Source organism: Vidua macroura, chromosome Z (assembly GCF_024509145.1).
Source record: "Vidua macroura isolate BioBank_ID:100142 chromosome Z, ASM2450914v1, whole genome shotgun sequence".
NCBI lineage: Eukaryota > Metazoa > Chordata > Aves > Passeriformes > Viduidae > Vidua > Vidua macroura.
Genome location: NC_071611.1, coordinates 58,646,475 through 58,671,967, shown reverse-complemented (window position 1 = coordinate 58,671,967; position 25,493 = coordinate 58,646,475). Strand labels below are relative to the sequence as shown.

At 41.7% G+C, this 25,493-nt stretch overlaps 1 protein-coding gene across 2 annotated transcripts in view; it reads right to left on the bottom strand.

The window, feature by feature from the left end:
- Nucleotides 1–2,817: 2,817 nt before the first annotated feature.
- Nucleotides 2,818–25,493, bottom strand: part of MAMDC2 (MAM domain containing 2) — a 62,753-nt gene continuing 40,077 nt past the window's right edge. The window contains exons 10-14 of one of the 2 annotated variants that reach the window (XM_054004405.1): nucleotides 8,654–8,747; nucleotides 6,852–7,004; nucleotides 4,782–5,041; nucleotides 4,071–4,155; nucleotides 2,818–3,766 (exon numbers count right to left, since the gene is read on the bottom strand). In XM_054004405.1, the coding sequence (XP_053860380.1) occupies nucleotides 3,705–3,766; nucleotides 4,071–4,155; nucleotides 4,782–5,041; nucleotides 6,852–7,004; nucleotides 8,654–8,747 (654 nt within the window). In that variant the 3' untranslated portion in view covers nucleotides 2,818–3,704. Of the gene's footprint in view, nucleotides 3,767–4,070; nucleotides 4,156–4,781; nucleotides 5,042–6,851; nucleotides 7,005–8,653; nucleotides 8,748–25,493 lie in introns of those variants that run through there. The other variant, XM_054004406.1, reaches the window with a different exon arrangement.

The following is a 25,493-nucleotide window of genomic DNA, read 5'->3' as shown; positions in this document are numbered from 1 at the left end:
TTGCGGCCGTTGTTGCTGGGGCGGCCGCGGTGGCAGCACCCTGCATGGGGCGGGTTGGCTGGTGGCGAGCACCGCGTTCCGCTACCCGTGCGGTCCCTTCACCGCCACAGTTCCTGCGAACGTTTACGACGTTTTGAGCGGCTGGGCTTGTTTAGTTTGGAGAAGACTGAGAGAGAATCTCATTGATGCATACAACTATCTCAAAGGCAGTTGCCAAGAGGAGGTTGCTAGACTCTTTTCAGTGGTGTCCTGGGACAGGACGAGGAGCAGTGGCCCTAAAGTAAAGCTCAAGAGCTTTCCTCAACATGAGAAGAACTTCTTTATACTGCGAGTGGCAGAGCACTGTAACAGCCTTCCCCTGGAGGTTGTGGAGTCTCCCTCTCTGGAAGCATTCAAACCCCACCTAGACTCATTCCTGTGTCATTTGCTGTAGGTGACCCTGCCTTGGCAGGGCAGGTTGGAATTGATCATCTCCAGAGCTCCCTTCCAACCCTAACAATTCTGTGATTCCATGATTCAGGCTAATGGTTCCGGTAAGTAACATTCCAAGACTGCCTGTCAAACAACAGGGGCTAGTTTGGCAGCAGAAGTTCACAGGTGTTTCTGGTCAGCTCAAGGATGAGCCCAGGAGCCATGAATCCAGGCTGAGGCCTAAGGAGAATTCCTGAGTGGCCCAGACTGAGGAGTGTGGCTGGTGAATGCACCACAACAGACAGCTCGTCTTTTCTTTGAGGTGGGATGAGAGGCAGGTTTTCTCTTTTTCAAAACGTGAGAGGTAGAACAGAACTCAGTGTGTCTGTCACATTGCAAAAGAAGTGTGCTCTCTCCAGGCCTTGTCCTTACACCGCTGCTCCTTTGGAGCAGTGGGTCTCCTGAGTGAGGGCAGTCACACTGGCAAGCTCTGCTCGCATCCAGGTGGACAACATGCCAGGTCTTTTAGTGCTTGGCTTGAGCTGTCTTTGTGAATCTTCATGATTGTAAAGTGAAGTTTATATTAGGTTTATTTTGGTGTGATACCATAGTCAGAATACCATTTCATTTACTTTATAAAGACAGAATAACAGTGACAATTTATAACAGTTGTTATTCTGGATTTCTGTTGGTGTAAATGAGATCTGAATTTGCCCCTCTTTTTGGAAATTAGTAAGGATAATGATAAAATGAAAACTAATGGGACAATATTTAAAGAATAAAATCAAGATTAAACATAAGGACAGTATTGAACAGGAAGACAATAAAAGGGCTGTCCACTGATCTCAGGACAAGCTGAGTTCCAGTCCAGCACAAAGCTACAGCAGTAGCTTTGTATTTGATTTACAGCAATCAAATACAAGCCCATTACCGCTTGGGACATTATGGCTGCTTTTTGAGTTTTTTTCATTTCCATTTTACAGATTTTGACACAACTGGGATAAAAGCAATTACTTGTAAGGTCTTCACTAGCTTTTGAAGAAATTTTCAGACATTAAACAGGAGACTGGTATGGCAAGTCTCAGAAAAACTGTTCTTTGCCCCACTGTGGTCCTGGTACAGCAGTGAAGAAAAAAATAGTAAATAAATATGGATCCAGGACAGAAATTAATTGCATGAGGAGTTTCCCATTAGGACAGAGCTGATGGAATATTTTTTTATCTCACCATAAAACTGAAGTTTGCCAGTGGAGAAATCTTAATGCACCGTACCCAGTTTTCAAATGTTTTGTAGCCATTCTTTCACTATTCTCTGAATTTCCTATTCTATGAATTGATATTCATCAAACACTGAAGTAAATGAAAGCCACCTTTCAAATTTTCTCTCTGTACTTCAATTCCTGCTGCAAAAATGATTGGAAAGGAGATGTTCCCTACTTAAGGAAGAACTTAGGTGATTTTTTGGTTTGGTGTTTTGGTGAGCTTTCCCTCCCTCCTTTTTTTGCCTCCCCCCCGTCCCCCCCCATCAGGGCAATGCCTCACACCTTGTGGATAAGTACTTTCTTCAGTGATACTGATAAAATCACTGTAGCAGTGAGATCCCTAGAAATCATTCAGTGGAGAGCAGGTTAGGATCCTTCATTTAGGTTTTTATTTTATCAGCCTAAATCTGATCACTTTGATGGAGTGAGGCAGAGTTGCATAAATATTTAGAGATAGGAGCCTAACAGTTGTACTTCATGCTTCATTTCATTTACATACAGAGAACAACCAAGCCTGATTATTTTAAGTGCTTCATCTTCACTTGTTTTCTGCTTAGATAATTTGAGCTGAATATTGATACCAAAACATGCACTTTTCAGAACAACTGTAAAATTGTGTTGATGTGTAGGAAACAGTCTATTATTTCTGTTTGCTTTCATTTTTTAATAATAGCAAGCAGCTGACTAGGGCGACTAGGTATCTAGGATGTGTAGATAAGATATCTATTCCTTTTGGCTCTTCCTCGGTCTCCAGGAAACAAAAAATGGCTTCAATCTGTGTGGTCAAATAAATACATGAGTATTGAATGTACTGCATTGAACAATCTCTTAAATTGTTTCTGTCACCAAAATGAAAATTTATGAAAGATGCAAGGACCTAGATCATCCTAGGTGCTGTTGATCCTTATATGCTGTTAGGAAAAGCAAATTAGTTCTGAAAGGAGCAGGATATGGTCGCTGTAAGAATAATTTCTACCACTCAGTACATAGCTTCCTGCAGCAGTTCAGATTACTTTTTGTTGGCCTTCATAGGTGATGTGATCCACACATTTCATTCTCTTCACGTTCAAAATGAATTCAGGCTACTTTATTAGGTTCAGTTCTTTCTCCTTACACTAATTAGTATGAAATCTAGAGCAGAGCAATAAGATGATATTCAAATTTATTTAGAAAGTTATAGTAAATTAAAAAAAAAAAAAAACCCTTATGCACAAATACATTAGACCTTAAAAAATAACTAGCTGTGAATTCAGTTTCCTATTAATATAAATGCAAGACATCTGTGGTTGGGCAAAATGTAAGTGCATTCTCAGTGAGTGTACAAACTTATTTAATAAAAAAACAACAAGACTCTTATCCCAGAAAACATATGGCTTTAAAGTGTTTCATTTCGTATAATTCCACAGGCCAGCATTTTATGCTGAATTATACTGAACACTAGAAGTGAGTTTGTTATTGACAAATATATTTGTTATAGTAAAGTACACTGTCACAAAAGATTGCCAGCAGAGTATTAAGTTTCCCAGAGAGATTTGTCATTGAGAATAATTGCACTTTACCTGTAGGATAATACTAGTAGCTAACACTATTTTCTTTGTTATTTCAAAACATTTATAATTTTCTTAACAAAAATCCATTCTATCCCCAACACAAAACATTCACTGAATGCAGATTTAAGATAACACAATATTGGACTTCAATTGTGCAACTGGAATTTCCTCTTTTTACTTATATACCAGAAATGTTAAAAAAATTAAAAATTAATGATCTGTGCAAAATAGGAAGCCTTTATGTAATAACTGATACCTCATGCAAAAGAGGAAATAATATCAAAAACTTATGGTCTAAGAAGCCCTGAGTCAATAATTTCATTGAAAAGGCGAGGAACATGCGTGCTCCAAGTTCTTCCTGTGTATTGGTGTGTATTCAAACCAGTCCAGCATTTACTTAAAACATATTTTAAAACAGGCAGTTCATGCAGTTTCTCACATACAGTTCTTCAATGTGCTTCATTCCTTTCAGCAGACTGTTTTTAATACTCAATTTCGTTTAAGCTGTCAGGATAGCCTGATGAAAATTGAATTTCTTCCACTTCTGGAATACAAAGAATGAAAAAATACTTAATTATTTTTATTTTTGTCATACTTAATAATACTTACAGCAGAATTTAATTAGCACGCTGAATTTAAATGGGACTGTCATGTGGTTTTTAAAAAGTTTACAGCCACTTTACTAGTTGAGATTCTGAGGATGATCTCACATCCTATTAGAGTAAAACTTCTGCACTCACCCAGCAGCCTGATATTAAATTCAAATGGAAACTCAAGGGAAATATCACCCACCCACAAACAAGCACTGTGAATTTCAGGTGTGTCTAACAAAGTATCTTGGAACTTACCCAAACAAGGTCCTGCCTGGAACAGAATATCATCAATAGCAGTGTCACTTCTTATTGACACACCACGGATTGCCTCAAAAATAATCTGTAAAGTAAGACACAAATTTTCATGAATCCAAATGGTGGAAGGGCTGAAAAAAATAATACATGTTCAAGGGGTACCCTTTACCACCTCCCCTGCCCTCCCTTCCCCTCTCCCCTCTCTTTCGTTTTCCCTTCTCCTTAGACAGACCTCTGGCTTTGCATCATCCCTTCTCCTCCCTTGGAAGGACTTGGTGCTCCCTTGGAAAGACTACCCTACAAGAAGCTGCCATTTCATCACAGATCAGTGGCTGTGTCAAATCTGGACAGAGCTACAGACAACTGAAGGAAAAGAAATTGCACAAATGATCCTGGAAAAGCCCTACCACTACTGACAAAAAATGAGGGTGTTTAAATTTAAATACTTTGAAATAGCATTTAAGTATGTTTAAAAAAATTTGAATTCATAACTATTTTCCTACTTGCAACCTATTCACATCTTTAATAAATCCCTCCCTAACTTCATTTGTAAAAAATTACATTATTTCATGTTCTTCAGGTATCCATTCAATACCACCTACTTCTTAACATTTCAGTTTATTATTTTTTTTAAACAATACAAAACTTTGGTTCTAGTACATAGTTCACTTCAATATTCCAATTTGACTGCTTCTTGTTTGTTTTTCTTACCTGGTAGCTTGTATCACTTTCATATTCTATCAGTCCCCTTAGCCATGAGATGCTTTGTTCCCCTGTCCTCCTCCACAAAGGTATCTCTTCATCATCCCCTTCCTTTTTTAGATAAACACTTAATAATCCAGTCCCAGCTCCATACATATGATAGAAAAACGTCAGGCATTGTTTTCCAGATGTTCCTCTTAGTGGTCTTGAAACTAGGTATGCTCTCTGTCCATAGACCATGTTAGATGCCTCTATATACATGTAGTATCCTTAAAGAGATATATAAGTAAATATTAGCAAAGTAGGATACATTATGTTGGAATGTTCATTATGCTCAACATGCTTATTATATTTTAAAAAAGCTCACGATTGAAACTATTTTGATAATGATTCATAGACTTTCTGCATTTGTAAACTGTAATATTTGAGATACTGTAATAATTGTGTACTGTAATAATGATGGGTTTGAATTCATAAAGCCAAGAGATGATCTAGTCTTTCTAACAAGTTTATAGTATGATTCAGTCTTTAGTGAAAAAGGCAAGTTATTTTATTATGCTGTCATATGAGCTCTAGGTTTTGATTTTTAACTGAAGGAACTTCTACGCATAGTGAACAACAAAATCTTTGAAATGGATTGCACTAAGTTTGGTACAAACCAGCTTGGGAATTCTCCAATACGCTGTATGAATTATTGACCTACAACTGTAGATATCTTCCTTTTCACTTTCTCTCTTGACTGCTGCTCCCCACCAAACTACAACCTGGCTTAGAAGGGATGTTTCACTAGGGGTTTGCGCAGAAAATAGGACTCCCAAGTATCACAAGAAACTCTCAAGCATCCACTGGCTGCTGTTGTTGCTCTCAGCATTCTGCGTGTCTCACTGATCCTTGGGAATTCCCTCTCCCTCTGAAGGCAGTCTCACCCCCAGGACTTGTGGTGACAGGCAGGTAAAGGGACAGACCACAAAAAGAGTGCACTGGGATTGCATGAAGAGTTCCTGCATTATCTGAGTTCACTGTCTCCTGGCAGAGTGTACATCTCAAAACAGAACAGTTGCTTTATGCAGTGGATGGGATGTGGGGATGCTCCTCAGTCTTGTGACACACCTCAGTTTGCTCCAGCTGGTGATACCTGTGTGATGGAATGAGGGGCAGGAATTTGCCTTCCACCAATTCACAGCCTGAACCCTTAAAACTTGGTTATATCTGTTGAAATACAAAGCCACAGAAAAGAATACAAAGGAAGAATATACTACAGCTGCTCTTACACCAGGAATTGCACTCTGATAGAGATCGATTCATTGGAATTCCGAGACAGCTGCAAGTACATCTGAGGGTATGCTTTAGGCTATGGTTGGTGGTGATGCAGTTTTCTGTGCACTTATGCTGATGGGAGTCCTACCTACCTAAATACTTGAACTTGCACTAGTGAGCTTGTGGAGCACATTTTCAAGATAAAGGGCTTGTGGGATCTCTTTTATTCTTCATGTTTTCTTTTGAGTTTGAACACAAAGGTGTTCATGCAGAAGAATCCCAAACACTTGCACAGCTTCCTGTTAAGAAATTAACTAAGGAATAATCATTCCTGATTGATATTTGAATTATTGAATTATTCCTGATTGATATTTGATTGTTGAGTCACAGACAGGCTTAAAAGGCTCACAGTCCTAAAGTCAAGCTATCAGCCTCACTTCTCAGACTACTTAATGATCCACATTAACTGAAAATAGGTCTAAACTCAGTTGCAGGGACTATTCACATAAACTGAGAGTTTGGAAGGAGCTTTTTCTGCAGGATCTGGACAGTCATCTTCTTCTTTTGTCTCCTAAGGAAAAGGCTACTTTGGGATGTGACAACCAGATTATCCACATGGCCTGAAGATAATTCACATTAAATGTCATAATCTCAAAACCACTCATGACTCCATGCAGAATGTGCTTACTTAATTTGATTAGTAACTTTTCTGAAGAGTAAAAGCTTTCTCTATCTTCTGGCTTATCGTTTAAAATATTTAATTAATATTTTTTATTAACTGTCAATCTCTGTTCTGAAAATTCAATGTGTAACTTAACTCACCTACCCCAGTAGTGTGGTCTCCTTTCGGTCCTGTGTAAGAAGTGGGAGTTGGACCCCTCTTCCTGTGCCAGCTCCCACGACCTCTCTTCTTCTGAGTAAACACACACTCATCTTTTTCAAAAGTGCATTCTCCAGGAGTGGGCAGCAACAAGTCTGTAAGAAGAGGATATAGTTTAAAATTTCAAATATGTGTATTGCATTTTCTCACCTGCTGACATCAATTACAGCTACCTGGCAATGCTTACAATAGTCACAAGCTTATACAAGCTACCTTCAAACTGTCATATAAAATTTAATTTAATTCTCTTCACATCTTTGGGAAAATTTGTGCCCTAGTCTAGCTCAGTGACTAGGATTCACTAGTCCTAGGATTCTTTAAAACAGCTTATTTGTCTTCCCAACAGTGCTTTGGACTAGATTATTTTATGAGGTCTTTTGGTTTTAATCATTGGATTCAATGGTCTTAGAGGTCTTTTCTAATCTTAGCAATTCTATGATTCTAAAACGGGCTGTTATAGGATTACCAGTGTAATTTTATTCACTGTTTTGGCTCCCCAAGCACACATACAAGTTCCAGCATGTATAACTTGCATAATAAATGAGCCTTGTCAAAGACTGGAGTTTCTGTGAACTGAAATCAATGCCACATTCAGCTCTCCTCTGCTCCTTTGGCACCAGACTCTACTGCAGCCTACAACAGACCACAGAGCTGCAATTACTAGAATTCAATTCTATTAGATCATACAAAAGGTGATACAGTTCAGATGTATGCCAGGAAGCTTCTGTCAGATAATGTTCATTTGTCATTCAGAAGTAGACATTTTGAGCTGCCTCCACCTTTTGAAGAGGAGGAAGCCTTGATACCTCTGGGGAATTTTTCAGGCTTTTGTTTTGCTGCCATCAAAGACAAGCCATGGCATGACTGTACACCCAGATAGCAGTTCTGCACCTTTGGTTCCTTTTCCAATTACTTAAAATTTACAGCAAGGCAAAACAGACAACTGTTGGAAATAGTTCAGAAAAATGGCATCTTGTTTTGTACATGTGATTTCTCTCTGAATGCATAAAATCCAATCAAAAGAGGTCATTAAAAATCTATTAGGACATTGCAAAGACATGGCTTTATTCCAAAGAAGAATGGAATTGTAGATTGTGCCTGCCTCATGAGAATGTTTTTTTTTAAATTAGGATACAATTGTTGTATTGTCAAACCTCACAAAGCCACAAATAGGGAGTTTGGTGAGTTCAGAGAGATTGGCCTGTGCATGTCAAAGGGTAAAGTTTTGCTGAAAACCATTCAGTTCTTCCCACTACAGAGGGAGTCTTGGACTGCTCTTCTCTGTCTTCATCAAAGAACTGCAGCTCAGTTCTTTAGGTTGTGTCTTGGCCTTGCACAACCGTACTTCTTGCCTAAAAAAAAAAATACGCTGTGTTTTGAAAAATACTGCTTTGGGGTCTATTCCTGGCTTCTTAAAGACCATTTGAAAACTACTTTTCACTCAGTTGAACTGTGGGTTTATTTTAAAGCCCTCAAAGGACCATTCACCTATATACCACTGATCTGGAGTCACTGAAATTTATTAGGAGTTAGCTGGTACCCCTGTGAGCAAAAACTGGTCCTTCCGGATGTTTGCTACTTTGCAAAAATATAATTTATGCAATACTTATTGGAAAAAAAGAAAAGACAAGAAACCACAACAGGGTGAAGACAGCTGTAGGATAGGCTTGGAAAATGAAGGTGTATGATGAACTCTTACTCAAAAGGATAGCAGCTGTTGGATGACAAATAAACATGGTCTTACCAGCAGCCTGGCAGCTTCCCAGGTTCAATGATACATCATCCAGTGCCACAAGTCCACAGTCCCAGAAGCTTTTACACCAGCTAACAAAGACAACCTGCAATACAGGAAGGAAGTTTCAGGTACAAAACCTGGCACTGTTAAGAGTCTGAAATGTTAAGTGTTTTTTCCAAATGCACAGATAATTTTGAAATCTACAGAACAGGAATAATGGATCCACTTTGCCTTGGCACTTTCTGCCAATGACTGAAATGTCTATTCCAGTGGGGACTAAATGTATGTTGTCAACCTAAAGAAAATATTTTCTTGCTTTTGTAGGCAAATTATGTATATCTGTATGTAATTCCCATTTTACTAGAGTATTTTTTTGTCTGTGAGAAAACATGACTCACTAAGGTCGTTGTGTTTTCTTGCCCAACACCAAACATGACCAGCTCAAATATCTTCAGCTATCTTATTCTGAAAACTAGGAGGTTTCATGCATGGAAAAATAAATTTGAAAGAGTAATGTGGAGTGATGGACAAGAGTGGCTGTGGCAAAATGCAAAGAATAATAGAGATGAACTGAAAGTACTACACAAAATGGGATTATTCATAAATGACTCAGTGCCATGACATTGTAGAGCAGGAGACTTTAAATATTATGCATCATTCACAGTGTTCATCTGAGTTAGTGAAGATTAATAAAAACATCCAAGATCATTAATTTGAGTAAACATTAATTCTGCCACAGAAAATACAAGTCACTCATGAGATAGTAAAATAAAATGTAAAGAAACTAAGACTCCCAGTTGCCCTTCTGCCAAAGTTGACACAGATCTCTTTGAATTGCAGAAGACACATTAGGATTTGTTTTGTGAAAACACTGCTGGTGGTTTTCTTGGCCTAACTACTCCAAACCATCTGGCTGACCACTGGGGTTATGACCATAATTTAGGAAGAGCTTTTCAAAAAACAATTCCTATGTATTGAGGTCTATTCTAGTGATTGCAGATAGATTACTGTCACTTCTGACTGTTTAATCTTCTGGACAACGCTTCGGTTGCATATTTGAGGTTAAATACAAGTTTCATAAGGTTACAAAAAGGCATTTAAAAGTTGTTACAGCATTATTTAGTATGTTCTCTTCTAGTAGGCTTGGTAACACCTTCAATATGGTACCTACATGGTATTTTGCCAGTTTGTTTTGCTTATAAAACAGTATTACACCAAAAACTTGGAAGCATGTATGTATTATGCTACCCAGGGTGGAGCAATTTTTGAAACTCTTCCATTTAGTGCTACCAATCCTGGTTATTATTGATTATCTGTCTTGTAAATTGCCACTGATATGGAGTTAAAGAGTGGCCCTGCACAGAATGCAAAACTGCTCAGCATATGGTTGCCTAAACCCCGCACTTGTTTTTGTTTTCTTCCCACTGTAGAACTGTATCTTAGCCTCAAGGTTTAACAGGAAAAAAATTCTTTCATACTTTATAAGTTCATTATCAGCATACAGGGCAATCCTTTAAAAACAGTAGCATCTCTTGGAAAAAAACATAAAATAAGCGTAAAATAAGATACTGACATTGGGAGAATATAATTCAACCAAATTTTAATAAATACATTCTGGTGAACATTTGTAATGATCTAAAGACATATTATAGCCCTAAATCCATGAATCTTCAGAAAACCACACATGTAAGGGTGAAGTCAGTCCTCATTTGTGAAATAGCATTTCCACACTGTGGAGTCATGTTTTAAGCGATGCTTTAGTATTGACCTCACTGGGAGCAGAATTAAGAGATTGCACTAATTTGTTCTACACAAGGTATGTAACTACCCATTGGTTCCCGGAGAAAGCCCTCCATTTAGAAAGCATCACAACAATAACTGTGATCTCTCAAAGGCCATTGAACCAGTGATCTTTGAATCAGATCAATCCTTTGGTTGTACAGTGACACTTGTAAATGTGTTCAGTTTTTCCATCTGTAGCTTAAGCTTCACTGGTTTTCCACATGATTTTTGTGGTGTTGAGGGACACACTGCCATGAGCACACTCTGTAATTTCAGGGATGAAATTACAAAGTCTTCTACTTGGGAGCTTCTGCTTGGGATTGCAGAGTTTTCAGCAAATGGCTGAAATGGCTATAGCAAATGTACTGAAATTGTTACAGTCTCCTCAATTTATTTTGTTGTTACATTCTTTATTTAGTTTTAGGCAATGGACTAGAACATTTTTTATTTACTCTTCTCCTGTTTTAAATATCCTTTTCTGTCATAAAGCAAAATATTTGAGTATTTGAACTTTACCTACCAAAATTGTATCAACTTGGATTTACTCAACTACTCATTTTCACATTTAGTCAGATCTCTGAATCCTTCCTACAGTCTCAGTAGAACTAATCTCAAGTTGCTTTGCATTTGTTCTTGTTTTAAATTAAAATATTTGCTAGGTCAATTTTTCCAAAATATAATTTTATTACTTTATCTCATGCCTTGGAGAAAACAATAGGGGATTCTTTGTGCTGAGCTTTTTTTTTTTGTCGGAAAGCATGGCAGATGAACAACATACTGATTGTTGCAAGCTAGGTAACAGAGATTTCTGGACTCACATGCTATTTTGGACGCTAAATTAAAAACATTATCCAGTGAAGGCAGTTGTTGCCTGTGTTACTGAAAAATAAAACATATCTCTCATGTCTCTTTTTGTTCCAATAACAGGACACAGCTAGGCCATCTGTTTCCTTCCAAATCATTGCCCCAGCTTAGAAGCTGGTTTGTTTATCTTGCAGTGCCTAATCAATGGTCCTGGCCTTCAGTCTTAAAGTATCAATAATCCTTTCTTACCACTTGTCCTGGATGATATGAGGTATGAGCAATGCCAGGTGAAAATGGCCGGTCAAGCAAGCTTCTGCTAAGACACGGTATTGGGTGGTGCTGCAGATACTGGGTGAGGTAGAAGGGATTTCTCATCCTTAGCACTCAGTGACTCTACAAGGGGTTAAAACTCACATGCATGTAAAGTTAATCTGCTTTTAGAGGAGAAGAAATAGGAGGACATACAGTAAGGTGCCTTCAGTGTAAGGAGGGATAATGGGGAAGCTTGCTGTAGAAGGTTTGGAGGGAGCTGGACAGAGAACAGGAGAAAAGGAGATCCCTATATATTCTATGTGTTTTCTTCCTCCTTGTTTATCCCAGAACATATACATCTTGCTCAATTAGAGAGCCAGATCAGCCAAACAGAAGAAAAACATGAAAACGGCGCAATCTGGTGATTTAAAAGCAAGCTATGCCTCTGCAACAAGGTAATTTATCTTTTCCATCCTAATGAATAATCCTAGGTTTAAATGACGCACTGTAAATCTGTGTAGACACAAAACTCGGTCTTTCACTTAGACACATTTAAAGTTCAATTTCCTAAAGAAGAAGGACAGTTGTAGTGGAGTCTGAGGTGTTGTTTTTTCTGAGAAGCTACTGTTGTAACTTCCTCACAGTGACACAAAACTCAGTATTACAAAATCAAAGAATAATTTGAACACTAGAAACAAAGTGTGAACTGACAGGAAGAAGCAGTCAAGATGTTTTCACACAAGACATGGAGCCTGACTTTTCAGTCAGTTATGCTAATAAAGAGCTTACATATAAGCATGTAAGCCAGGGACTGACCACACAGGGGATGGGAAAAACCTTCTGACTATCTCAGGGCTTTTCAATGCAGATGTTTTAAGTGTTACTCATAGCTAGCTTAATTAAACTAGACTTTAAGTGGCTTGTATTTCTTTGGCCTAAACAGTCAGAAACTAATTTATCAAGAATACAAGTAAGCTATTAAGCCAAAAATAGAACATTTGCAAGTTTCTGTCATTTAAAATAAATTGATTTAAAATGGCACTTGCCAGGCAAGTTCAATTTATTGCCATGTAAATACAACGAGCTTCTATGGGAAAAAGAATGTAATAAGAAAGCTTCTACATAAATAATTGGATAACATTGGTAATAAGCTTGTGACAGTTGAACAAGTATTTTTGAAAACCTTTCCTGTCCAAGGGCAGAAACAAACAATGAAAAAGAAAAATAAAGCTAACAAAATAACCTAGTGCCACAGGCTGTTTATCCTACATCTCCTCTTGCTGGATTGCACAGCCTAGTAGAGAACATTGCCTGCACACAAATATATATAGGACACTGATATTCTCACCTGTCCCTCATGACCCTCCCAGATTTCTACAAATCTACTGTACGGGCTCTATCCTCATTCCAGTCAAACAGTTTCCTGACCATAAAGGACCAGAGACACCAAAAGGAGATGTGTAATATTTCATGCAACATACCACCTTGCTTAGCAAATGTGAAGATGCAAGCCCCTTAGGCACTGCTTCCTAACCTGAGTAACTTTTTCAGTTTCCAGTATACTGTTTCCATAATCATGTATCAAGCACCACAGGAACTGAGGTTCCCATTTAGCAGCACTACCCTACTGTTCCCAAACTCTAACATTCTTATATTAGACAGTAATTTCTGGTGACTGTTCTTCAAGAAGTTTTTTCTTTTAAAATGTAAGGGAAGGAATGACAGGACTGTCCTATAAAACTGCAGTTCATTCCAGCCTCTTTAGGGTGCTTAGGAGGACGAGGAGGAGGACAAGCACGAGGAGGGGGAGGACAAGGAGGAGGAGGACAAGGATGAGGAGGAGGGGGAGGACAAGGAGGAGGGGGACGAGGAGGAGGATGAGCATGAGGAGGAGGAGGATGAGGACGAGGAAGACAAGGAAGATGAGGACAAGGAAGATGAGGACGAGGAGGAGGATGAAGATGCCCTCCTTCAATTGGCACCTGACTGGAGAACTTTGTTTTTCATACAAGTGACTTGATCACAGGGATCTAGGTTTTCATTGTTTATCCAAGATTAGTTTAGTCATTTACCTATGACTTTGGTGGACTAGCAGGAAACACAGATTTCTTGCCAGCAAAGAGAAACAAATGCTAGAATCATTTAACATTGATCATCACCACAGTGATGATGTGAGAAGAAAAGTCCAAAGACACTCAGATCAAGTACTAGGAAGGCAGCAGGGTGATGACAGATATTTAGGGAAACACAGAACAAAGAAACAAACCAGCACAAAAGCTTTTGTATCATGTCCAACCCAAAAAAAGCTGAAGAACTTGCTGAACTGGAGGTCACAACTGGACCACTGTGGTTACAGTCACTGTGAGGTCTATTTTCCATGGATTTTTTAAATCTTTTAAAAAATGTATGTATACTATTAGCCTTCACAACATCTTGCAACAAAGTTTCTCAGTGTTGTTCTGAGAAAGTCTTCTCTTTCCTTTTTTTTAAAACATGTAAATATTCAAGTACAACATTGAGTCACTTGATTTTTCTTTCTCACAGTGGCAACTAAAATTAGTTATGGAGGATGAGAGAAAGCAAACAGATGAACTCAAGTAAAGAGAGGGAGGAAAAAACATCAAAGAGGAATAAAAATATACTTAAGAAATGAAAACCCAAAAATGCAGCCACAGCTACTCTGATGAAAGTAGGATAGACTGTTATGCCAATTACCTTTCTGAGGATTTGATTTTGAACTCTGGGAGGTTCAAGCAGGTAATATTGCAAAATATTGCAATATTTTATTAGGTAATATTGTAAAAGTGTGCATGATGGATAAAGAACACAAGATGTTTTTTTTTTTCAAAAACCTGAGCTTCACAATGGTAACCCAGATGTAGCAAGAATGAGCAGAATTGATAAAAGCAGACCCAAATGAACTCAAACCTTCATTAATTATTCCATGCTGGTGTTTACCCACATACACATGCACACACACACATACACACACACACACACACACACACACACACACACACACACACATTTTCCTGACATGTATTGGCATGGAAGATCAATTTCAGTACATTCAATCAACTGAAAATAATCTGTATGATTCAGATTTAGGTTTTCATGCTGCCCTTCCAGAGGCTTATACAATAAACCATGAAGGATTTAAGTGATGTCAAAAAACATTAGAATTTTTTTTGCATTTCTTTCTTTTCACACTGATTCCCTGGGTACAGTATAAATCAATATACACTGTATATATATACGATCATAGGTACTCACACCAACTAGGAGAGACAGTGCTGCAAGTACAAAGTAGGAAATCAGGATTTTAAATTCCCTGCCTTCTCACTTAACATTAACAGCATCTGTATTTACAGTATGTGCACACACACACACACACATATATAAATATAAATATATATGCACACAAACACACATATATGTATGTAGGTATAGACATGACTTGCTTAGCTGGATCATACCTGCCTAGCCTTTAAAATGTTTTATTTTCAAAATGTCATACTAAAGCCAGCTGGACAGCTTCACATTTCCTGCTCACAGAACTCAATCCATCAACTTGTGCCAGACTGCAGTTAGCTAATTCAAAAAGAACTTGCAAAAACCATTAAAGAAACCAAGCAATGAAAATCTGCATCTTTTTATTGTTCTGATGCAAACAAATATGCTATCAAAACTAAAATGTATTAGATGGATTTTATATGATTTTCTAAGCTTTGGGAGTAGTATTCATAGTAGAAAAAAAGATGAAGGATGTGAGTAATTGGTTGTTTTACAGCAATTGTTTTCTGGCTGAAAAAATAATTTTGACCTTCAGGACACATTGTTGCTGACTTGACCAGCTGTGAAGGAACTGCCAGGAGACTGTTTACTGTTTCCACATGGGCTGACCCAATCCAAAAGTGGTTCCTGGTAACCAAGAAGATGTTCAGCCAAACTACTGTGCATGCCTACAACTTCTTACCATCCAAGTCGACATATGATACATCTCAGAAAACAATAATATAGGCACATCAGTCACTACATCTGTATTAGAGGAATGGTGGCAGCCCATCTTGTTTTGAGACCACCTATTTCCACTGAAAGACTGCTTTTCACTTGTCTGTAACATTGCCAAGACACAATGATCTCAGCTCAGATTTTCCATGCTAGGTCCTTGCTACAGCCTTGTTTTGGAAGATTTAATCCAAAACAGTTCCATCATTTCCAAGAACCAAGGCTAGGAAAAAGAGTTTATTTTGCCCCTATTATTAAACAAAAAAAAAAACAAAAACAAAAAAAAAAAAAAACAAAAAAAAAAAAAAAAAAAAAAAAACAAACAAAAAAAAACAAAAAACCAAAACAAAACAAAACAAAAAAATCTGTGAAAATCTTGAGCACTCCTAGGCTTTGGAATAGGAACAGAAAAGTGTCAAGAGTCTGATCTTTATGCCAGTGCTATCTTTTCTGTCAAGTCATTAGTTTTTGAGAAACTAGAATTTGTAAGAAATGGGACAGGCAGGGCAAACAGAATGGAACATGAATAATATTACAGGAAAAAAAAATTGGATTGTCCAGAGCTGAGAGTAAGATGAGGACTGGGGTGAGGGGCAGATGGGTGGTTCATTGCCTGTGGGACAGGTTGGATAAAATAAAGATGGCTTAGTGAGGATGCAAGAGACACAAGGACAGGTCACAGAAGACAGGACAAGAGTGTGTCATGTGTCTAAGCACTGTCTCCCTGCAGAGCCAGAAGTGTAATCCCTTACTTGCTGGTTCCCACCACTCCTTTCTACCAGCCAAAACATGCTCTGGTGCACCTCCAGAGCTGCCCTACATTGAAATAAGTGGGTTTTGCCAGCTATTTCACTACGTGCTAGGCAGACACATCTTCACAGATAACCAACCTGAGTGTTTACACAGTGCCACACAGTAGTACTTTGTTTCCTTCTGTTACCTTGGAAAAGAAGAAATAAACAAAATAAAGCATGGTAAGACTTTAAAAAGTATTAAGGTTGAAGAGCTGGACATGAGATTGCAAGGAAAAGCCAGAATCAAGTTCTGGGAACTTGTGTTGATCTATTGGAAGGAAGGAGGGCTCTGCAGAGAGACTTAGATCAGTTGGATGGATGGGCAGAGTCCAACAGCATGAAGTTTAGTAAGTCTAAGTGCCGAGTTCTACATTTTGGCCACAAAAATCCCCTACATCGTTACAGGCTGGGGACAGTGTGGCTGGACAGTGTTCAGGCAAAAAGGGACCTGGGGGTGCTGGTCGACAGCAGGTTGGATATGAGCCAGCAATGTGCCCTAGTGGCCAAGAAGGCCAATGGCATCCTGGCCTGCATTAGGAATAGTGTGGCCAGCAGGAGTAGGGAGGTCATTCTGCCCCTGTACTCGGCGCTGGTGAGACCACATCTTGAGTGCTGTGTCCAGTTCTGGGCCCCTCAGTTTAGGAAGGATATTGAGATGCTTGAGCGCGTCCAGAGAAGGGCAACAAGACTGGTGAGGGGCTTGGATCAAAAGCCCTATGAGGAACGTTTGAAGGAGCTGGGGTTGTTTAGCCTGGAGAACAGGAGGCTTAGAGGTGACCTTATTGCTCTCTACAACTTCCTGAAGGGAGGCTGTAGACAGGTGGGGGTCGGTCTCTTCCACCGAGCAGCAACTGACAGAACAAGAGGACACAGTCTCAAGCTACGTCAGGGAAGGTACAGATTGGATATTAGGAAGAAATTTTTCACTGAAAGAATAATAAAGTACTAGAATTGTCTTCACAGGGAGGTGGTAGAATCACCATCTCTGGATGTGTTTAAAAAAAGACTGGACATGGCACTTGGTGCTATAGTCTAGTTGAGGTGTTAGGGCTTAGGTTGGACTTGATGATCTTGGAGGTCTCTTCCAACCTCATTATTCTGTGATTCTGTGATTCTAAATATTACAAGCAGACAACCTGTAACTACACCAGGTTTTCACCCTCTGCCTTAAGTAGATATGCTTGAACTTTGGCGATATTTGTCTTTGTTATGCTACCTTCCAATCTGTAAATATACCTTGATGTACTTTTCCATTTAATATGTTTCAGAACTTCACCCATTTTCTTCTGTTTGTCTAAAGAAAACTTCATAAACTGAACCCCCTGACAAATACATATTTACCTAAAGGGTGTCTGAAGTATGGTTTGCTGAACACATGCTGACTTCTGTAAAGTCCCATAAATCTCCCAATATTTTGTGATATTTGAGGAATGCGTCCTCAACAGAAACATTTTGAGACTTGTTTCCATGGGAAGGAAGACTTTCACAAGACTGGAAGCACACAGAGAATGTTCTTGAGAATTGCAAGAGGCCAATAAACCATGCTGCAGAGCAAGGTTTTTCTTCCCCTCCTACACATCTTCAGGCTCAGAAGCAGCGAGGCAAGCTTCTTCACAACTGTTTTACATATCCTGACTTGTAGGAAAACAAAAATTGTTCTTCACAAATCCATGCTGGAAAAGATTTTCCATGTAAATGTCTGATGCTAAAAACCTACCACCTCCAAGGCTGTCAACCAGTTCTAACAGTCATGCTCAGATGTCATCACTACTGATGCAGTTGATTATGCTACATTAGCTACTAAACCCTTCCAGAAGTAATAAAGAAATACCTAAACAAGAGATGTCATGTTGTAGTTTGGTTTTATTTAGACAGTTGTTTTATTAATGTTAGTTAGGTTTGTTCCTTGTACTCCCCCATTTTTCCCTCACAGTGGTTTGTTCCAAGTTGTTTACCCCGAGAGTTCCCGCCACTTGGCTCCACAGTAACCTGTCAATCTTCTCACCTCTCCCTGTTTTCTCCTTATTTGGTCCCATCAGTCAGGGTTTGTTCACTCCCTGTTGGGTGTCAATCCTGTAACCACTCCCAGCTTCTTCAAGAAAGTTCCATATCAATCACTCCACCTTAGCCTTCTATTTGTCCCAAGACTTTATGCCCACCTCTGTTATGCTACCATTGGTTGTTATAGTCGATGTCATTCCTCTATCGTTTGTCCCCATTGGGCAAGCCAGGTTTCCACCCCTGTCCGCCTACCCCCTATTTAACCTGCTGCTATCCTTTGTTTCATCGGCATTTTGTCACTGCATCCACCCCAAGAGCTCTTTGTTCCTGCCCCGCCTGGGGGAATAAAGACTCTTTGGGCTCGCAAACAAGTGTCCTTCTCTCATCTCTTCATCTCCTCTCAGTGTGTGAAGCTACCAAAGCTGCGTATCCCACACCGCAGCACTCAGCACTACCAGGGTGGCAGATGCCATTTCCCTGGAGTGCCCACACATGTGGCGGCCACCTGGGCTCACACGGACAGTGCTAGCCGATTCATTTTGTCTGCTTGAGGTCGTGGCAGGTAGCTGCTGCAGGTGGCGCCCACCGCAGGGCATTCCCGAGTCGCAGAGAGACGCTGCTGAGCTGTAGCGGACGCTGCCATCTCTGCGTGGAAGTGCCCCATGCTGGACTGAAATTTAGGGCATTGGCTGTATGGATTACAGTCAGTGACAGTACCACCGCCCTCGAGGGAGCACGCAGATTTTTGTCCTGCAGTGCCCACAAGGGAGGAAGGCATAACTTCTCACCAGTCATGGATGACTACAGGAAGTCACCTTCAAGAATGAGGACCCTCGCTCGCTGCAGTTTCATTTCCGAAGCACACCAGTTGGTAAGTCTCCAGCGGCTGGGACAGACCCGGCTGGGACTTCCCTCACTGGGTGTGGGCTGGCCACGCTCCCAAGGGTAGGGGACACGCCGTGCACAGCGTGAGTGGCCTGCCACTGGCAGCTTTGGCCCATTTTTCTTTTTATTTGTTCTTTTCCTGCAGTGAGTGGGTGGGATTGCATGAGTGAACAGCATGGGAGACACACTGGCCACTCACCAGAGAGAACTTTATATCCAAGTTAAAGAAATCCTAACTGGAAGTTGCGGGAGGAAGGTGAAGGTGTTCCTAAAGATTCGGTTAAGAATTTCGTCCAATGGTTGTTTTTTATCTTCCCGGGAATCTCGGCAGACAAGGTTAGAAACAAGGAGTTTTGGAAAGGGGTTGGCGCGAGATTAACAGAGGGAATAAAACATGGGATCCCTCTGTCAAGGATAATTTTATTAAGCTGTTTGTATTAATTGGGGAAGTAGTTAAAACGGAAGGCACGCGAGACATGGACCAGGGAAGGGCTGAAGTGCGGCCATCAGGCAAATCCCCGGTTTTCCCTAAACCTGTTTCCCTACCCTCCTCTCCTTTACTTTCTTCCCCTAGACCAGGTGTGCAGGGGGAACTAATCCACCAGCCACAGGTGCAGGGCAGCTCCCAGAATGCGGACCACGCTCCTGGCTCCCCCAAGTCCCCCCGGTACCCTCGCCCTGATGGCGCTGGCCATGCGGTCAGGACCCTACCCCTAACCCTCATCTCCATCCCTCTTTCCCAGTTATAAATCCCGGTTTCGGCGCAGCCCAATGGAGTTCTGTTCCCCTCAACCCTTTCCTTTGTTCTCCCGGAGAGGCACTGCTGCTGTGCTAGCGCAAAATGGTGGCAGCTTTGTCTCAACAAAATGGAAGCCAGGCACCCGTGGGCATTTCTCCTTCCCATAATCCCTTTGTTCCCTTTCCCACCTTTGCCCCAAACCCCTCCTCCTTCCCTGCTGACGTGGGTGCCACCCCTCCTGGAGATCATGTTGCTCCCCCTCCCTCTGCTCCTCCTCTTGTGGGCGTTCCCTCTGGTCCTCTGCATTTTCCCACGGCCCCACCATTGGCCCTGCCCCCTCAGGCCATGGAGGTCTCTGCCAGCCCCCTTCCTGTTTCCCATGCCCCACCTCCAGGTTCCCACAGGTCCGAGGGGGGGCAGGGGGGGGAGCAGGAACGGGCTTGTATAGTAGATCAGCCGTTTTTAGCTCTGGTCTCCTACAGCGTGGGAGGGGAAAACCCTAAGTGGGAACCCCTTTCCTACAAGTCTATAAAAGAGATCTGCAAAACACAGAGAGATTTCGGCCCAAAAAGTCCCTTTTTCAGGAGCATTTTACAAGCAACTCTTACATCAAAAACATTAGTCCCTGCGGACCTTAAGCGCCTGTTTAGTTGCTTGCTCCTTCCATCAGAATACAAATTATGGGAAAGAAAGTGGAAGAGATTGGCAGGGGATCTCCTCCCAGAGATCTTGGAGGGCCCATATAACCTTGACTTTGTAGAAGAACCAATCCTTTAGACCACCTTATTGGTGAGGGAGACTGGAGCGAAGCCTGGCTGCAGGCTAGGGGGATTCCAAACGTGGTGCTGGACATGTCCAGGGGTGCGGCAGAGCGCACGTTCCTGGCCATGCCCACCAAGGAGCCAATGCTATCATATACAGTGATTAAACAATCTGTTGTTGAGTCTTTTGTAGATTTTGTAGACAGAGTGAGAGCAGCTGTAGAAAGGCATGTGGAGGGACCAGAACTCCAGGACAAGCTTGTCCTGGAAATTGCCTCCATGAACGCCAATGAAGTGTGCAAAAGAATCATCCTAGCATTGCTGGTCTCACCACCACCAACCCTCAATCAAATAATAGAGGAACGCACACTGAAAGCACAGCTCATGACAGAGGAGATACCGAAGAAGCCTCAAGACAAAGTGGTCGCCCCAGCTGCCGTGCCTTCAAAGAACTGAGCTCCAAGGCAGTTTCCCTCTAAGCGCCAGTGCTTCCACTGCCATCAGGAGGGACATTTTCTAGCCCAATGTCCACTTTTAGGGAGTGCACCACCAGGGGATGCGGGAGGGTGGGGGGGAGGGGAACCCCACATTTCAAAAAAACTAAAGGGGGAGCAATGGACCTGCCTCACGTGCAGATAAAAATGAGGCAGGTCGCGGTGCCACCTGAGGAGCCGTGATCCATCATATAGTGCCAGCAGTAAGCGACTGCCTCTCAACAACTGACAAAAGGGAACCTTGTCGGCTTCGACTCACTAACCCTGTCCATTTCTATTCTCAGGACTGGCATTTCTCTATAGCGAATGCAGAGCTTCTATTGCACATCTGCTGCTGCGAAATCCGACGGAGAGAAGACCTCCTGAACTGTAGGTACCTTGTTGTCGGGGACACAAAACACGCTCCACTGGAGACAGGGATTCCTCCTGTGATCTCCACACTTAACCCGAGGGTCTTCTATCTCACGGCACGCTGTGTCAACCCCCCCCTTCCTACCGAAGTGCCAGATCGTTGCACAGGCAATTCCCATTCCTCGTGCCCTGTGTAACGATCTGGAACTCTCAGTTTTTTATGTGAGAAGTTGGGAGAGGAAAAGCCCCTCGTATGGTGTGGCCTTAAGTGCGAAGGGCATTCAGTACATCTTCAGGGGATGATGGACACAGGAGCAGATGTGACAGTCATTCCACCACACAAATGGCCATCACAATGGGGGTTGCAAAGCATGGCAACGCCAGTCTTAGGACTAGGGGGGCCTCAATTCGCAAAGCAATCTAAAAGCATAGTGCAAATTAAGGGACTGAACGGGCTATTGGCCTCAGGACGTCCATTCGTGATTGACAGCAAATTTACCTTGTGGGGGAGAGACGCCATGTCCCAGTGGGGAGCCAAATTGGAATTTCCGGCCCCCCAGAGTTTTTAGGTGCGGCCACTGAAGAGCACCCTACCCAGAAACTGGATTGGCTCACAGATCGGCCAGTCTGGGTGGAGCAGTGGCCGCTGAGTAAACAGAAATTAAAGGCACTCACGAAGCTTGTAGAGGAGGAACTAACTAAAGGTCATATTGTAGAAACAAACAGCCCCTGGAATTCTGCAGTTTTTGTTATTTAAAAACTGGGGAAGGATAGGTGGCGCCTCCTCCACGACCTGAGAAAAATTAATGATGTTATCGAGGACATGGGGTCCCTCCAACCGGGTATGCCATCCCCTTTTATGCTGCCCCATATTTTGGCTGTTATTGATATAAAGGACTGTTTCTTCCAAATTCCCCTTCACTCAGCCAACGCTCCGCGCTTTGCTTTCTCTGTGCCCTCCATCAACAGAGAAGCCCCAGTGCGACGCTACCACTGGAAAGTATTGCCACAGGGCCTCAAATGCTCTCATCTGCCAGTGGTATGTCGCCAGGGTTCTGTCCCCGATGTGTGCCAAGTGGACATCCTGTATTTTCTATCATTACATGGATGATGTGTTAGTCTGTGCCCCTGACAACAATGTCCTGCAAAAAGCATTAGAGGACACTATTGCGGCTTTTGTCGGTGGCAGGATTTGAGCTGCAAAAAGAAAAGGTGCAGTGTGTGCTACACTGGAAGTATCTGGGCCGAGAAATAAACAACAAAACCGTTAGGCCCCAGCAGATAAAGATAGGTAACAATCCAAGGATGCTGAATGACCTCCAGTGCCTGTGTGGGTCCTTAAACTGGATCAGGCCCTCGCTGGGGCTCACCATGAGGGATCTCTCCCCCCTCTTCGACCTGTTAACGGAAAGAGAGGGGGATGACGGTTTAGATTCCCTGAGGACCCTGACCCAGGAGGCCAGAACAGCACTCGAGAAGGTCCAGACAACCATCACAAGCAGGCAGGCCCACCGTTGTCAACCAGATCTGCCTTTCCGCTTCATAGTACTGGCTGAGTTGCCACACCTCTATGGGATGATATTTCAGTGGGACAAGGGCCAACGGGATCCCCTCTTAATAACAGAGTGGGTGTTCCTTGGCCACAGACAATCCAAAAGCATTACCAGGCCACGGGAGCTGATGGCCCAGCTTATCATGTGGGCCAGGGCTCGCCTGCGAGTGTTAGCAGGGTGTGATTTCACGTGTCCACCTTCCCATCAGGACATTAACAGGGAAGATGACCAAGCAGACCTTTGAGCACCTTTTGAGACAAAATGAAAATTTGCAGTTCGCTCTTGATAGCTACTCAGGTCAAATTCAGATTGGGCACCCAGGTCACCATTTATTCAATACAGAGTTCAAATTATTACCAAAAGAGATACAAAGTACAAGACCACTCAAAGCTCTGACAGCATTCACAGACGTGTCAGGAAAATCCCACAAGTCAGTGGTTACTTGGAGGGATCCTGAGACTCAGCTGTGGGAAACAGATGTTAAGACAGTAGAGGGTTCTCCACAAGTAGCTGAGTTGGACGCAGTCGTCAGAGCATTTGAGAGATTCGGCAAAGCTTTTAATTTGGTCACAGATTCAGCTTATGTTGCAGGAGTAGTATCGAGGGCAGAACATGCTGTCTTAAAGGAGGTCTCAAACCCGGTCATCTTTGGCTTGCTCGCAAAGCTAATACACCTGATTTCCCACTGCGAGCAACCATTTTACATGGTGCACGTGAGATTACACACTGATCTCCCAGGCTTTATTGCCAAGGGGAATTGCAGAGCAGATGCCTTGGCTGCCCCATTACAACTAGCTGGCCAGCCTAACGTCTTCCAACAGGCCAAGCTCAGCCATCAGCAATTCCATCAAAATGCCTCAGGTCTGGTCCGCCAATTCCACCATGACCAAGCCAGGGAAATAGTGGCCACATGCCCCAACTGTCAGGAGACCATCTTACCAACACTGGGATCCGGTGTAAATCCCAGAGGACTCCACAGTTGTGAGGTATGCCAAATGGATGTCACCAAAGTCCATGAATTTGGGAAACTCAAAAATGTCCATGTGTCAGTGGACACCTTCTTGGGGGCAGTTTTCACCTCAGCCCCCATCAGCGAAAGGGCTGCAGATGTGAGAAAACATCTCATACATGCGTTCGCAACCTTGGGGGTCCCAGCCACTATTAAAACTGATAACTGTCCAGCTTAAACTTCCAAGGTGTTCAGTAACTCCCTGCAGGAATGGGGGGGTCCAACATAAGACCGGGATTCCTCACTTCCCCACCGGACAGTCAGTAATAGAACAAACCCACCAGATGTTAAAACAGGTCATCCGACAGCAGCAGGGACATGTGCGAGTGCTGTCACCGCACGAGAGGCTCTGCAAGGTGTCATTTACCATCAATTTTCTAAACTGTTCTTTTGACAGGCCAGAACCACCAATCCTGAGACATTTCAAGCAGCACCAAGAGCTCCGGCCAGAAGAGTGGCCACCGGTGCTGGTGAGGGACCCAGATTCTAGAGAAATTCAGGGTCCATTCCCCCTTTTGACCTGGGGGTGGGGATATGCCTGTGATGACACAAGTAAATTATAAGCTTGCCATTTTAACTTCTCTGCAAGGATTTTGGGGTGATACTATGAGAAACTTTTCTAGTATGCACTTGCTGAGCACTAATAAAATTATTTTTTTATTCTCTAACACTTGGAAGGGAATTACAAATTCTATTATGTTTTATGGATAAAGTACAGAAAAAAACCCATTGATACTTTAAGATATCAGGTATCTGACAGCAAACACTATCCAACAGTTAGGAGTGAAATTTTAAATGTAAATTTGCCTCTCAACACAATTGGGCACCTGGTTTTTGGTGACCTTCTATGGTCAGTAAAGACTGTTATTTCAAAAATTAATTTGTAGTGGACAAAATGTTTAAGAAGTTTTTCTTTAATTTAGAAATACTTAAGAGTTGCAAGACAAGCTTCCATTCATATGTCCATCATCTTATCACACTCTGGTCAACATGTAGTTGATCCATTTCATTCTCTGTAGACAACTCACTGATAGTGCAAATCTGTTACAGAAATCAGGATAAATACAGAAGTCGCACTTATAGAAATCTGTGTAAAAGTCAGTCTTTGAAAAAAGAGTGGAGATGAGGAATTACAATGGCTTAAAGACTTACTCAGGAGGTGATGTCAAGTACCAATGTGTTAGTAATTTCCTGAGATAATGTAATGACCTCTCCAACAAGACACTGCTAATTCTCCAAGTCCATTGCTCTCATTTACATTGACTTCTGGTTTTATTGTAACCCAGCAACTGAGTTTTGGGAATTAGGATCAGCTCTCCATTTTGACCAGAACTTGCCAGTACTTTTTGATTAATTAAAATCTGCAACTGAGTGCGACGATGATATGACTCACATAGCAAATAAGCAAACAAAAAT